Genomic DNA, 16,697 nt, shown 5'->3' on the forward strand with positions numbered 1-16,697 from the left:
AGCAGTTTTGACAGGAACGGGTCTTAAATGAGAAGCTTCCAAGAACCGAGTCAAGGAAGGGAAAAATAACCTCTGCAAGCTGGGTCGGAACTGAAATTCTGAGCAATAAAGTCACTCCATCCAGAAAAGGTTAGTGCTGCTCACGTCGGTTTGCAAGCTGCTGTCGGGTTTGGTAATGCTGCCCACGGAGAGGAAGGCCGTGCACGGGACAGAGGGCCATGCTGAGCCGTTCCTTCCAACCTGAAGGGCCGGCTGCAGAAAACAGACACACAGAGCTGCCTTTCCATAGAGACTACTGAAGCCAGAGAAAAAGCAAATACTCATGGACAAAATAAGTGTTTTGATGCTAACTTTAGTAAGTAAAGTTTTCCAGATAAAGGCAATTTCATCCATATTTAACAGCTGTTTGAGAGATACACATTTAATTGCATTATATAAGGGGTGCTTTGTATTAAAGAGAAAACATTTCAGGTGTTTTAGTTCTACCTGTTTGAAATCCAGACTTTCTCCCTAGAAGATATTCCAGTTGACAAAAGGGCCTTGTTCAGATATCTGGGATCAACTGAATACATTTATTTAAAAGCAATTTTAAATATTAAAAAAGTAGAAATTAACACATACAGTACTCAAAAACTGTCACATTAAATACATGTGAATAGACATGTGTACTGATGTTTTACCTTAACATTCAATGAGAAGTCAAGATTTTAACTAGTGGCATGACCAGATCTGGTTTCTGTACACGTTGATGTACTATGTAATAAAAAAATAAATAGCAACTGTTGTTCAACAGTAAATAAGACATCATCTGCAGAGCATACTTCCCCCTCTGGGGGCACCTTCCCCTGCCCCTCCCCCCAACCCCTTATCAGCTAATTTTCCATAAAGATTTAGACTTTCCAAATACTATGTCATATACAAAATTGCAGACAGTGGCTCATTGAGTTCAAATATAATACTGTACTTAAACTCAATCAATATCATACATTTTCAGATTTCTCATGACCCACAATAAGCCAGAATAAACAGAACTATTGTTCCCGATGGAACTAATTTAATTTTATAAAATGCATATGTATACTATTTTAAAGAGCATAGAAAAGAATAGACATTTGACTCTACATAATTTTACATGCCTAGGTTTTCTTTATATGATTTGCTTTTATCATTTTATTTCAAGATCACTTAAAAATACAATTGACCACAAAAGTGAATAGGTTTTGTTCTTTAATGCAACTTAAAACATTGTAGTAATGGATAAAATGGAATGCTAAATAAATGCTAAACCTGACTTCCCTTCCATAAAAAACAGAATAAAGTCTGAAATACTGGAGCTGGTAATACTGAAGATTAGACGCCAGCAGGCTCGCTCACTCATTGCATAATTTTTTTTTTTTAAATAAACTTTTGTTATAAATGATAAAACCATTAACAGTTGATAAATGTTTTGCATTTTTTCCATGTGGGATTTAGACTGATATTTTTTTCTATATTAACCACAAATGGAATTAAATATTCACTGACTACAGTCTTGTAAAACTGAATTAAAAATGAAAGCCCTCAGAAAGTCTGAGATGTGCTTTTATGAAATGAAAATCTTCCCATGCAGCCAAGACAATCTGCTTTGAAATAGCAGTACTAGGTACTGAAGCCAAAATAACATTTAAAGCAAGTAATACAAAACTACATATGAAAGTCATGGAACCTGCTACAGACAAACTATGGGAAAAACAGAACCACATTATGTTTTGAAAGGTAAAAAATGATGTTGAAGGTGACTCAGGAAATGAAAGTTTCCAGTAATCCATTTAAGTGTTTTCTGGCAATGCAACTTTATACCAACTTTCAAGAAACCTCAGGTCAAATACAGCCTTCCGAAGATTTTCTTATAAATTAGCATTATAAATGTATGTCTTTTACTTGGTGCTTTGAATTAAGACTATTACAGTTGCAGTTTAGTGAGCTCTACTAAAACCAGCCTGATACTTGTGATCCAAGTTCTATCATTAACAGCCTGATCAAATGCATGAGAGGCCATCCTAACTTCCATTTTTAGAGCAACTAAAAATAATTTAAATTTATCCTTATATCACCACTTAAGAAATTTTATTTTAGGTAACTAACTTTTAGCAAGGTTGAAGACGGAGGAAAAAAAAAAAACCCACAAAATCATTTTTTAAAAAGCCAATTTAGCTATAAACAAATACTGTTGCAAGCTCACATTAATCTGAATAGCAATTAAGTTAAAATGTTCTTTTCCTCAAATGTAGCTATATGACTACAGTACTACTTTTGTACAAAGGCAGGTTTCAAGTAAGCGTCTAAATGCATGCATAATGTTAACAGTTAACAATTTCTAGAAGTCCTTGGTTACTAAGAATTCAGTGAAAGAAACCAGCAAATTTCACATATATCTACTAAAGAACAATATGACTAATTTTCATTAAAATAAGCTTTTGAATGAAATAAATTTGTAACTTTTTATAGTGAGGTAATATCACAGGGGAACTGCAATCACAGTTTGGCATAGGTCCACATAATATAAACATGAAATGCTGTATGCACACCATAAAACATTACTGTTACCTGTAAAGTCAGTGAATATTTGTCTTCATAGTTACACTTAACTGAGCACTATATTAAATAAATACCGAAGTGGGTTTCATAGCTGTAAACTGCATACACTTATAAACTGCAGACTGATTTTTAAATTGTCCAAAACCATTCACTCATTCTAACGTTCTGCTAATTGTATATTGAGAATACCGAGTTATTAGGAACAGTCATTTCTGTACAGTTACATGGTTGACAGAGACCACCTATGTTTGGAAAGCTGGCAGTTCATACGTATTTTTAACAGCGTAGATAGAGATGTTAAGTGCTAGATGCCAAGGATGGCTTCAACAAACCCAATAAGGCGTGCCAGGTTCCAAGGCTACCATAATACTGGCAAAGGCAGAATAACACAGTATATTTACAATACATATAATTCAACCTCATGAGGCGAAACTTAAATGAATTCTTAATTTGTAACAGCAGCTATATATACAGTTGTGCACAGGATTACAGGGAGGCAGCAGCGTTCGCTTTTGCTAAAAAGCCCGTCTTGCATGAAGAATGTGCAATGCTCAAGTTTAGGATTTTTTGTTTGTTTTTACTAGTCTGACAGAATGTGCACAAAGGACACTGGAAAGACCCCTTTCCTCTCTGGCTGTCCTTCGATGTGGCCAATCTGCAACACAGGAGAAAAACGTACATATATAGGTGCGTGTACACATGGGAGTTTGTAGGTGGCATTTACTTCATTCAGAAGGGGAAGTGCTACATGGATCCCACAGAACCTTTGCAACCTCTTGGACAGTTTAAAGCAGAACTTAGTTAATGTTTTAATTTGCATAATGGAACAAAATAAAACCCTACAAGCATATTATATAAATAAGACAAGCCAATTAAATCTGAAGAGAAAAAAAACCCCATAATTTTATCTGGAAATCTACATATGCCACTGAATTTCAAGAATCTCACCAAAACAGAAGCCTCATTTTCTTTTGTTTGATAGACTAACTCTCTGTAACAAGATAAACATCTCTAAAAAACATTAATCTTAACTGAATAAATCCTAAACATTTCACTTAAGGGAAATGTCTGCTACAGTTGTGAAGTTACTTATGATAATCTGCATGCTTCACCTGAAGTGATAAAAGCTCAGCTATTTTCTCATTGAACTAGCGTGATTCCTAATGATTTATGTGCATACTTGTGTTTGTAACAAATCACAGTATTGTCTCATTAAGTATCCTTCATGTACAGGTTCTTACATATTTTGCATAATAATTTATAAAGAAATAGCCAAGCAACCTCTAAATGAAAAAAAAAAAAAGGTGCCTTCTATATTAACTTTAAATGTTTAAAACGCATAATTATAAACAACTGTCAAACTGACAGCACTGGAGTAGTAGTCTTGACTGACCACATAACACTCTTCTCATCCTGCTACAGTGCTGCTCACTACTTTGAAAATAATAGTGTACCTCCTTCCTCTTCCAGCAGCTAACAAAATGGGAAGGGGAAACATGCAGGGCTGGCCATTTCCTCTTGTGGAGCCAAATTTTTGAAGCATATGAGTCAACAGCCCTCGTTTCCCTTCTCAGAAACACTCAGACTGGAGCACTTCATGGAACTTGTCAGGCATGTACCCAAGGATCTTAAAATGCCACTTCACAAAGCATATTCAGCAACTAAGGCAACTGTAATCAGGGACTGGATGATACGGTTAACACAGCAGCTTTTCACTGGGCATTGCCCTTTTGATACTATCTTTTCAGCTGAGTATCTTCTACACTTAAATGTTGACAGGAAACCATGTAGCTAGAACCAAAACAGCAGAAGTTGTGCTGCACTTAGATTAGGAAATCATAGGCAGCATTGTGATAAGAATTTAATCAAAATGAAATCTGTCTCATTTACCCAATAATAATTCTTAGGTAAGGAAGTATGATGTAGTACAGCTTTGGAGGCAAGAAGTAGTTTCAAGGGAGGGTTGGAGCCTTTAAGTGGGATTGAGAAAAACCTGGTGTTAGCACTCAAGAACCAAAGAACACCACGCAGTCCAGAACAGGGTGGGTATGATACAAACCAATGGCAGGGGAGGGAAGAAGGGAAAGAAAATGTTAACTACTTTTCATTTAAGGAGGAAAATCATCAGCTTACAGCACTAATTACAGTTTTTCAGACTTCCAGCAACCCCTGTGGGTATAACTTAACATTTCTGGTGAACTGAAGATAATTACATATCTCATTTTTTTGAAGACCGTAAGCATGCTAAATGAAGTAAAAATCACCACCTCTTCATTTAATGAAAGACAAGCATGCATTACAAAGAGTGACACATGTAAATACATGTTGCTATGAGCCAGCAATAAAGCCAAACCTAGCCAGGATGTTTGTAGAAGACTCCCAGGAAGAAACAGATCCTACCAGAGAAAGGGAGTCTTTCTAATACGAGTTTAAGGGCTCAATGTTAGATCAGGCAAAAAACTCCCCAAAACCCAACAAAATAAAAAAACCACCACCCACAAACCAAAATAACAACAAACACCCCATATTTGGAAAAAGAGGCTTTCCTCTGGAAATCATAAAGAAGTTACGTGGAACTATAAAAGGAAAAGATACATACCCACCACTCTTGGTCCTCTTCACCAGTTACAATAATTACTTCTCCTTCAACAAATGTGAGCTCATCATCATTATCTGCCTGACAGTCGTAAATAGTCTTCACTCGCCTAACTTTGTTTTTCCCCTAAAAATAGAACGAAGTTTTAGACGAAGGACACGAACAGTGAAAAGATATGTATGATATGAATTTTGCCTTTCAGCTTTGTTTTATTTAACAAGAAGGTCAAGACTGCAGGGAAAGCAATTTGGTAATTGGGGACATAAAATCAAAAAATGCTGCTTCAACAAGGATATTAAAAAAAAATGACCTACACAGGTGTAGGTTTTCTTTTTCTTAAGATTCAAAACTCCCAAGAGGTTTTTAACGTGTAGGGCACAGCTTAAGTAACCTATGCTTCCTCCAGTAAGAAAGTTTAAATAACATCATTACATTGTTTCAGTCCACAAACAACACCCTCTTTCTCCTTTAATACATACTTCATTAAAACACCCCATGAGGAACAGAAAATGAAACCCAATCTCCTCTGAGTGTTGCAAGTGTGGTAAGGGCTGAGGAAAATGCTGCACTGAAATCCCAGTATTTATTACAGTTTTAGTTTTGGATCTAGTGCAAAAATACAGTAGCCTATGTTTTCAGGTCTGCTTATAGGACTGGAAATAATTTTTTTGTGATTTTTTTTCATCCAGAATATTAGAAGTTTCTTACTAAAAGATTCTTAATTTCAGATGGCAGTACTATTTTGTGATGATAATTCACAATAGGTATTCTCACAGCTCTACCATTCAGATTCCAAGTATTTTCTAGGTCATACTTTGCTGCATACTGCTAATTCACATGAAAAAGCCTGAGCCATGGACTCCTCCCCGAACATATGTTCCCATGGCAGGGAAAATGCTTTAAATTATTTCCAAATAGAGTAAGGAAGCAATATTCATACCAAAACACTCCTGCTACTTTATATTCTGGTATTTTCATACCCACACTTCTTCAAAATCTACAGTTCCTTCTTTGAACAGAAGTAGTCAGATAACAAGAATGCAAAAAAACAAAGAAAAGCACAAGGAGATGAGAAGCAGAAGGGCTACAAAGGAAAAAAAATCAGCAGGTTTAGAGGAATTTGAGCCAAAAGTAACTTTACAGAGGAAATTTCCTAGGGAGCTTTCTCTTTGCTATTACCTACCCACTTGAAATACCTCCACATTTTTTGCAAAAAAAATACCCTTGCAGTTCAACAGCAGAATAGACACACAGCAAAGAGCATTCATACTAAACTGAAGGTACAGGAAAATAACAATTATAGAGAGATCTAAAAGACAAAGCAGTTGACAACATAACACTAAAAAAACCCCCCATATTCAAGACAAATGAACAGGACTATCTGAAGTGAAGTTCAAAGGTTTTACAGCAAGGGTTTGCTGCAGCAAGAAGTTACTTCAAAGAACACTTTCTCTCTTTTTTAAATAAATTCATATAATTTCAACAAAAATCTCAACTATCACTAGGGACTGGAATTCAATATGAATGGGTATTTGGGGCCAGTCCCAGCTTTCAACTCCAGAGAACCTTTGCAAACTAAGAGTGCTTCCAACCAATCAGTCCTCCAGTGAGGAACAGAAGCAACTACTTCTGCCAGATAAAAACTGTCTCATTCAGTAAGAGACTAAAGAAAGTTAAATTCCTCTAAATGTAACTCAGCTTGTAATAACACACGAAAAATGATGGCAATTGCTCCTGGTTCCTTCAGATTAGTAACACGGATGACACTTTAATATTCTATCCCTTTCACTTTGAAAAGCTGTAAAGAGAAGAATTTAAACCTGAGATATATTTAATCTGGGGAAAGTTTAAAAAAAAGGATGGATCTGAAGAGTACATATCTTCCAGAACACAGTTGGGGGAACTGGTGTGTAAAGAAATAGAACCAATTCCAGGACATGTAATTTTCTCCTATAAAACAAACACCCCCTCCCCCGCACCCCCCCCAACTCCTTGTATCCAAAGTTAATACATGTTAAGAAGAGACTTTTATGCTTAAAACTGAGTAACAATCAGCTGCTGTGGTCATTATTAATCCCTCCATGCTCTTATTTATATTCAACACTTTTTTTTGTTTAAAAAGTATTTTGTCTCCTTCATGTAAAAAAAAACACATACAAAAAGAACACTCAAGTGCTCAGTGTAATTTTAGAAGCACTCAGAGCAAGTTTCATTTCTCTAAAAATATACTTTCAAGTCTTTATATATTAACAGAATTGGTATTTTTTACATAACAATTCTGAACAATTCTGATTTTCTAAAGCTTTCAATAAAAATATGTGCTCATCTGTTTAGTGGCTGAATAGTCAAACCCAAGAGGAAAGTACCCACACGTACTAGTGGCTGCTCTCGTGGGCCTTACTGTTGCACTGTGAGGTAGTATTTCACCAGCTTATGCAGAGAGAATACAGCCAGAGGATGAAAATGGAGGCAAGATACCTTAAGATGGATTCTTGCACTTGATTATCTGAGCAAAAAAGACTGCAGTGAACAAGGAGAGATACACGTGTGCATGTAATGATGTGTACAAAATTGGGAAGTAATTATCACAGACACATAATTTTGATCACTGCAAAACAGTGGAACTATTTTAGTTTACTGCATATGTGAAAATGGCTGAATTGCGAGAACACTGAATTTTTCCTCCAAATTTTTCGGTAGAAAGACAAGAGTTTAACAGAAAACCAAAACAACTAATCCGCTATTTGATTTCTTTCCTGCTTTAATAAAGTGACAAATAGATAAGAATGTCCAACATTATTTGCCTGCTTACATTTAAAAGTATGTAAGTAAACAAATCGTAGTTGCAGATACCTTTTGATCAGATCCCTATACTATTTTATTTAACACCAAGACCCCTCGGGAAGCCCAAGCAACAACCCCATTGCTCTCAGTCTGGACAGGAGCTTACAGGTAAGTCCATGACAGAAGCCAAGCAGAGTGATGGCTTTACAGAGTGTTCTTCCTCAGACAATCACAAAAAGGGAGAAACTCACCCTCTGCTTTCACTATAAGAATGGAAGTCTTACTTCCTTTTACATAAGTGCTTTGCATAGCCAATTTGACAAGCAAAACCATCTCCTTTTTGATGTATTCTTAATGATGAAAATCTTAAAGAGAGCTCTGGAGTTTCATACAATTTCAATATACATATGCATGAAGAATCCTCTGTTGGATGGAAATTGCACTGGTTAGCAAGATGAATTGGAGGTTGAACAGGGAGACTTGGAATCAAGTTACACTTCCAGCTCTGCCACTACACACCATCCAGCAATGTCAATTTTGGCACTTGAGCAATATATCTGAACCTTTGTTAAGCACTTAAGTGCACTGACATTAAATACTCACAATAGGAACATTTATTGGTTTGTCACAGTTGACTTCAAATTTCTTACCCACTGACAATAGCCACTAACACTCGTTCTTAAACCTTAAAAAAATCAAATAGATAAATAATCTAGTAATGTAAGGCATACAAAGCAGTGAGCAAAGACAGCAGAGAAAACCACCAATTAATTCAGAATTATGATTGGCACAGATAAAAATGCCCAAGTTCCCTAATAAATGTAAATACACTGTTGTGCTCCCAAGGCTATCATTTGATGTTTCTAGTATTTGTTTCAGCATGCAAGAGGCCCCATAAACCCCCAGCATTTGCTGAAGCTGCTTGGGAGTGAAAAACAAAGCACCTCATTCCCCATCTATCCCGTAACATTGTGTTGCTTTGTGTGCATAGCTCAAGGGTGGTGGCTTTTTTTTTCCACAGACAGTCCTACAGTAACTTCAAAGCTATCAACTGGCTGGAATAATACCTACCATATTTATTTTCCTGGGAAGTGGCACAGGGGTTTCTGGCAGGGTATGTGTTATGTCATTAGACTCTTCAGATGCTTGCCTTTGGACGGTGTCTCTAGATTGTACGTTTGGAGAAAGATCTAAGGAGTGAGATTTTTGATTTGCCTCTGAGGGCTGAGGCTTTGGAGATGCTTCTCCACCTTGAGTTTTAGCCAACAGCTCTCCTAGGTGAGGTTTCGGAGGAAGGTCCTTCATTTGCGGCTTTGGAGGCAAGTCTCCAAGTTGTGGTTTTGGTGGCAAATCTCCTAGCTGAGGCTTTGGGGGTAGTTCTCCAGGCTTTGGGGGTAAATCTCCCACTTGAGGTTTCTGAGTTAATTCCAGAGGCAGAGGCTTTGGGGGCAAATCTCCAGGTTGTGGCTTCTGTGGTATATCAATGGATAGTGAGGGCTTCTGAAAGATATCCGTGTGCTGATGGGATTTATCTATTGAAAGATGATGACTGGTTTCTATTTTTCTTAGTGCCACTACAAAAAAATAAAAGCATAATAATGTTTATTCACAATTTCACCTTAATATTAAAGAACTTAGACACATATCAGAACAGTTATTGTGTAATGTCCACATGTTCGCTGAGCCCCAGTAACTGTCCCTATGTCCTCCTAGTCTATGACAAATGCAAAATACATTACTTAACCCTCCTGCATTGAGGTTTCATTTAATTGCTCCTACTGGAGGGCAGGAGCACTTAATCCAACAGCTAGTAGGTGTCAATTTATAGATTAAGTACTTAAGGCGGAATAAAATTATTGCTTTTTGGACCTAAACCAAGAAATATTTAAGAAAAGATTTATTGTGCAAAACAACTGATGTGACTGCAATGGCATTAAAGAGAATTTTAAATTATCCATATATAGAGTTGAACTCCATACAAAAAAAAAAAGCTGAGTCTCAGGATTAGTACCTGTAAAATCTTAACAAGAGCAAGTGAGCAAGTATATCTATACAGTGTATAGACTAAACGGTATTACAGACATTCAAACTAAAACTAATCAAAGAAATTATTGTAAATATTTACAATTTAGCAAAGATGAGAAAATTTAAACCAGTATATTTTGCAGCTTTTATGGAAGGAAAGTGAAAACAGCCTTTCAAGTAGTTTTTTTTTCCTCAGAGTCATGCATTGATTCTACTAAGTTCCCTAAGAAAAGCTGACTGAAATCTACCTTAAAAATAAAACCCAAACACCATAAGGGAAACCCCCAAACCCTTAAAGTAAACAACTCTGAATTAAAGCAGATGAAGGGGGACAGGAGAGAAAAAAGTTATGACCCATGATGAAAGCAACACATTTTGACTAGAAGGAATAATTTTGTACTGTATTCAGCATTGCTTTAGTATTATATAATACAGCCAAAAAGGTGGCTTGACATTTTACTATGACAGCAACAACACTCACTTTGGCTATCACCTACTGCAAAACCACTTCCATGATACATTTATGGTTATTTATACCAACAAAAGAAAACTCTGCATAATTTCCATGAAAGAAATTGTACAGCTACTATCAGATGCCTCATTTAAAAAAAGTCTATGTTGATACTTGTATATGGCTTTATCTCCTAGACTTATCTAGTAGGAAATGTACACACACTGATCATCCACACTGGTTTGAGGCTTAAGTAAATGATATGAAAAAACTGATAGTAGCCCTTATCAAAGTGCTTTGATTGAGTCCTTCTTAAATTTACACCTATATCATTTTAAATCAAGGAAGTGTTGACTTCCTTTGCAGTGGTACCCTATTGCATCACTGGTGTCTCTTTCAAAAGATGTTATCATGTAATAATAATTGTAATTTAATGAATCTGAAATTTCACATTTGCATTTTCTGTTAAAATGATTTGCACTCTCAATTTCAGTCATCTAGCTTCAGAAGTTTGGACAGGCATAATTTCCTGATTATTAGGCTCTATAGTGATCACCCACTCATACAAATGTAACGTGTTTTTGATGGATTCTGTATCAGAGTGAGCTACAAGGTAGGTCTACTTCCATTTATAGTCAACTGCTGCAAGAACTCAAAAAACTATATAGAAGCTGCCATATAAGTTTAAAGAGAGACTAGAAAAAAAAAATTCTAAAAAGAAAGGGCCATAAGGTGATTTACTGTGATGGTCTCAGAAAGTCTGTCATCAATATATAAGCAAGCATGTAGTAGTATCAGATACTTTTCAACATATTTATAAGGACGACCACCCTGACCTCCAAAACATGGCAATGGACAGAACTTACTTCAAGGGTATCAAGAAATCAGACTTATGGGTATTCGCAAGAAAAGAAGAGTTTAGCCACAACAATGGTCAGAGAAACAGAAGCCCAGAGAGGTTATCCATGGAGGTACTCAAAATGCAACTGGACATAGCTTTGAGCAACTTGATCTCATGTCAAAAAGTTATCCCCGCTCTGAGTAGTGGATTGGACCAGCTGACCCGAGGTCTCTCCCAGCTTCAGTTAATTTTTTTTTTTTTTTTTGCTTTCCTCCTTATGTTCCATAGGTCTAACTATTTTTTTTAGTTCAATAAAAACCTTCCTGATCTTCCAAAATCCTTTCAGTTTTGCTGATGTTTCATGGTTTATAGAATTTTAGAAATAAAACTTTTGCTGAGAAGATCCATATATTTAAAACAAGTATCTACTTTCACACAAATTTAAAAGATATCATTATGAAAATAACCACAAAGAGAACTCTTACCTTTTTGAGGTAGTTTGGGAAGAACTCTAGGGCCAAGTGCAGTTTTTGCAGTCCCAGTGCTAAATCAACAGATGTTAATTATTAGTGTTTATAACTATTATAAAAGATACTTTTTCTTTCCCATTTTTCCTCTCTACACATCCACAATTAAAAAACCACCCACATTTATTTTGCTTCATTTTGTGTAACGGTATTGTCTGTGGATCAGTCCTGAAATTTAAAGCACTGTTAAGAATGAACTCCTTTTTTCAGAGAAAAAGACTTACAAACCCTACACAGCTTAAATGCTACGGGACAGATTTATTCCATAAACTATGGTATGTGCAAAAAATGTACTCTGAAAATATATGAAGTTGAAAGGCCAGTTCAGTGGGCAGATCCTGAACTTTTAAGGAAAATTTGGTCTTTAAAATAATTATACTGAAGCATTCAAAACACAATCTTTCTTTTATATCAGTGGTTTGAAGTTTTCCAGGACTGAGCCTATACTTGCAGCCTACTGCATGAGTATGATTCTGTATTACACAAACTGTATCTGCATTAAGAGACAAAGTCTCTGCTACTCCATGGAAATAGTGATGATTGTGGGAAAATTAAATGCTTTACTCTGTCAACCTGTGTTACAGCTGTGTTAGCTACTTGTAACAGTAAGCAACCATACAAGCAGGACAGTTGCAAGTAATTTCAACAGCATAAAAATCCGAGACAGTTGCATATTGCCAAAAATTTCCATCTATGCTTTCTGATACAGGCATTTTTATTCAAAAATAACACCAGGCTAGCTCAAATTTACAAACATGGCATGTAAGGGCTAAACATATTACAAGTTTCAATAAAACCCCATAAAATTTATACCAGAACCACATCTGAGTCACTTTTATAGAAAAGGACAGTGGAATAAAACAAGAAAGCCAACTGATCTAAGGCATAAAAATCAAACAATAAATAATTAAATAAAAACAGGAAAACCTCAAAATAATTACTCAAAAAACAAGGAAAAAAGAAAAATGAGTAAGGAAGTTGCCAGAATAGATCAACAGAGCATAGTCTTATGCATCAACAGCCTTGAATCTGGTATGCTTCTCTGAAGCTAACATTTCAAAATTAGTATGATGAGACACTTCTATCTTAATTTCCTAGCTTTTTTAAAATAGTCAAAATATATCATGACACAAAACTGAAAAAATCAGCCAAGCTCAATCTTGATTCAATAAATAATTACCTCAGCCTTTACCTAATGTCATCCAGCATGAGTACCACACTTTTACCCTTGCCTTACAAGCATCAAGTACAGCATCAGCTCTTTGTTCTGTAGAACATCACTACTTTTTCCCTGAATACCCAGTGCCACCTGGATGGATTCTGCAAACGTGGCAAGGCAGCTGTGCTACCAACAACAGGCCCACTGCCTAATCTGACCAGGCAGACCACAGACTGTGGAGTGTCCAGAAACTACCTACACACACTACCTACACTACCTTCTACTGTGATTTGTTTGACGCTACATATCCGTCTCCAGTCATAGCCTGATCACGCACACTTGTGGTCATGTAAGGTCTCTGTTGTGTTGCCTGAGGCACATGTTTATCAGAATTACCATGCTTTGAACCTCCTGACCTTGGAATCACAACACAGATAAGGGGGTAACAAACACTAAGTGACAGGAATGTATGGCTATCCTTACTACTTCAGCTATTGAAAAAGACACACGTAATGTACCGACCTGATGAACTATGAGCTAAAAGCAGTTCGTGTTATTACAGACTGTGTGTCAGCACATAAGCTCGACAGACTGGAAAACAGTTAAGATGAAAGACTGAGATGAATTCCGTCTTACAGAGCTTTCTTCAATGCCAACCTGTACCAAGAATGACACTTAAACTATACAGCAACAGGCATAAGACCTCACGCTGAAGCAGATAAAATGAAATGCCAGGAGACATGAAAATAAAACTTTTGTCCTGCTGGTCTGCAGTCTGAGGCAACACTCCCCAGCTCAGAGAGCACTTCTGTAGGAGCAGTAGATAGATTCTGGTACAAGTCGTTCTGTCCATCCCACTCAAAGGATGAATTGTGTATGGACAGCTACAAACAAAGTGTAGGAGGCTCAATGAAGCCAAAGTATTTGTATGGTAGTAAGGCATGCAGAAAACTAATGAAGAAACATAGCTAAGATTTTACTTCATATAAAAGGCATTTTTTTTCTCATTTACAAATTAGTCATATTCAGACAAATTTTCATCTTTGCCTTCATACACACAGATTTTACCTTGACTGCTGAGACATCCCCTCAAACTTGTTTGCAGCCTTAGTTGAAGGTGGACCCAAATCATTACCTGAGGTGAAAAAAAGCACAATTTAAAAAAAACATGATAATTAGGATAACTGAAATATAATCAGCAGAGGGTGCACTTAAAGCGAAGTACACATTCTTCCAAGTATCTTCTATGCAACACGTCTAAAGATTTCAAAGATCATTCTTCATTAATAATTTTGTAACTGAAAAAGCAGCAGGAACCATAATGATCCAACTTGACCTTTCATATAACACATTTTAAAACAACTCACATCTGCTGGCAAGGGAAGATTGAGTGACATTGCTGGGTTACTGCTGTTAAGGCATTTATTTTGAATACAGTGTTTCAATTTTCTCTGAGTAGGAGATACTGCAGGTCAGTATCAAATAAATTTATCGCGGATGTTTACGTTTTGAACTATGAGGCACATCTTCTTAAAACCACTGTGAATTTTATTCATAAAACATCAAATTTCTAAGGATTGGTATTTTATCCTAAAGAATAGCCTTTGCTGATTTAATGACTAAGTCAGTATGTTACCATAACGTGAACATTAACTGTTGGTAAAGAAAAGATCCTGGGTATAGTCAATTCTGTCAAAAGGCAGCAAAATCCAAACCCAGGTGCTCCTTCAGCAGAAGACTTCTCTCTCATTAACCATCACCATTCCCAAGGTACAATTATACTAACTACTTGTTTTAGTGCTTTTATCATTCCTCATTCACTCTTCTATTACAGCATGTCTAAACAATCTTAGAAGCAACTTCAACAACCATTAATAATTTGTCACTAAAATAGATGTAAAGTGACATTTAATGATGCAAGAATAAAAAATACTTCTCATGCAAAAGAATGACATATCTGCCTAGATAACATTCTTAGTGCATTGAAGTCTAAATGAAACAGCAGAAAGCCTCATGCTGAGCCTTGCTAAAAATATGTTTATATTTAAAAGAAAAAAAACACGAACAAAACAAAAAACCAGCAAACGCTTCACATGTAGATCCTATGGATAAAGCAAGGAAAAATGTGTCATGGTTGCCATGGAAATCCAAAATAACCTAAATTACATTTTTAGAACATCTTTGAATAGTCACTTAATTTGCTTAGACATAAGCTAAGGATTGCTCTGCTTAAAACTTCAATTAATGCGCAGATTAAAAAACAAATGGTGAAATTCAACATAACAAGAAATATAACAACACAGAAAAAAGCTTCTGAAAGGGAAAGCAATGAACATCTGACAATTTTCTTAAACCAAAACCACAAAAGCAGATCCAAGAAACACCCTCTTTTATAAACACAAAACTGAATACTTGCTTAAAATCCAAATGGACTTTGAAACAAGTTTTTGTACAGATCTCAGCTACGAAAAAACTTTTCCATCCACTGAAGTTTAGTCCGCACTGCAGAGCAGCAAAGAGAATAAGCAGTGTTCTTCTCCAGCCCTGATCTGAAAAGGTATTCTACTGCTACTAGGTCCTTCATCTTCAAACTCCACACCTGCACCTTTCCCATATTTTTGTTCTCCTGTATCTGTTGTCTAATACTTTTAAAGAAAAGTTGGCACTAACATAGCATCTGTTCCTACCATACTTTTCATTCTAATAATGTTATATTATATGGTGTTGTAGTATATGATATTTTAGGTGCTGTTGACTTAAATATTTGGGGGGTTTTAAATTCTTGAAGTCGAAGCTTTTCAAAATGTCTTTACTACCTCTGAAATTGTACATAGCTGTTAAAACTCTAGACAACAGGAAACGTTTTTTCCATATCCCAGACATCTGAAAAGTACAGAACTGAAAAGACTGCCATTATTTGTATTCCCTGAGAAAAAGATTTGGCTTTTCACTGGACTCTGTAATTCTCTTCATATTATACCCTGGATTAAATCACATGTTCTACACATGAGTACACCATGATTTACCACATTTACCTCAATTTCCTGAAAAGAAGAGGTGCTCTTAGGCTTGCCATTTTTTTTAGGCTAGTGATTTTGTTTTGTATTAGAACAGAGAGACACTACTACTAAGATAAAAGTAGTGTATGGATCACACACAAACACACACACACACACCCCCACGTAAACATTGGATTCCAGCTCAAAAGTTTACAGATTTATGAAAATTATGTCACCAAGACTAAAATGATAGAAAATTACATGGGCCTGAGATTTATAGCTACTGGGAGAAGTTGACTTCATAGAACAATGTTTATTGAAAAGAGGTAGAATATAGTAGTCTGGAGAAATAGTTTCTGAAAACCAGAAAGGCATCCTGTTAAAGAAAAGGTGCTGTTTCTGTGTAACTTCTGCAGGTAGAAGTAAACCTATCAGTCATTGTGTATGTACAGACAACATCACAAAACCTGAAAACATATTAAGACAACACATCCCCACCAGCTAGGTGCAAACACTTGACAGGAAAGATCTGGCATAGAGCCAAAGGAAACAAGATCTTCTGGCAATCAGGGGAACAGCACATATTCATCGAGGTCTATCTGCCCCAAATCAAGATCCATCTAGATCACCAAGCTGGTCAGAACAGGAGCAGGGGTGAAGAAGTAGATGCAGAGTAGATGCAGCAGATGAGGGGGCTGGGGTGAGGGCAATCTGGGCAGCTAGGGTAGAGAGAGTGAG

General features: G+C 36.3%; 1 protein-coding gene across 5 annotated transcripts in view; it reads right to left on the bottom strand.

The window, feature by feature from the left end:
* Window positions 1–553: 553 nt before the first annotated feature.
* The window catches only part of ASAP1 (ArfGAP with SH3 domain, ankyrin repeat and PH domain 1), a 121,650-nt gene continuing 105,506 nt past the window's right edge, over window positions 554–16,697 (bottom strand). For all 5 annotated transcript variants that reach the window (XM_026843773.1, XM_026843771.1, XM_026843772.1 and 2 more), the window contains 5 exons: window positions 14,029–14,095; window positions 11,760–11,818; window positions 9,029–9,531; window positions 5,177–5,299; window positions 554–3,232 (listed from right to left, as the gene is read on the bottom strand). In XM_026843773.1, coding sequence (XP_026699574.1) covers window positions 3,158–3,232; window positions 5,177–5,299; window positions 9,029–9,531; window positions 11,760–11,818; window positions 14,029–14,095 — 827 coding nt within the window. In that variant the 3' untranslated portion in view covers window positions 554–3,157. The remainder of the gene's footprint in view (window positions 3,233–5,176; window positions 5,300–9,028; window positions 9,532–11,759; window positions 11,819–14,028; window positions 14,096–16,697) is intronic.

This window comes from Athene cunicularia (assembly GCF_003259725.1).
Source record: "Athene cunicularia isolate RWA chromosome 2 unlocalized genomic scaffold, athCun1 chr2_part1, whole genome shotgun sequence".
Taxonomy (NCBI): domain Eukaryota; kingdom Metazoa; phylum Chordata; class Aves; order Strigiformes; family Strigidae; genus Athene; species Athene cunicularia.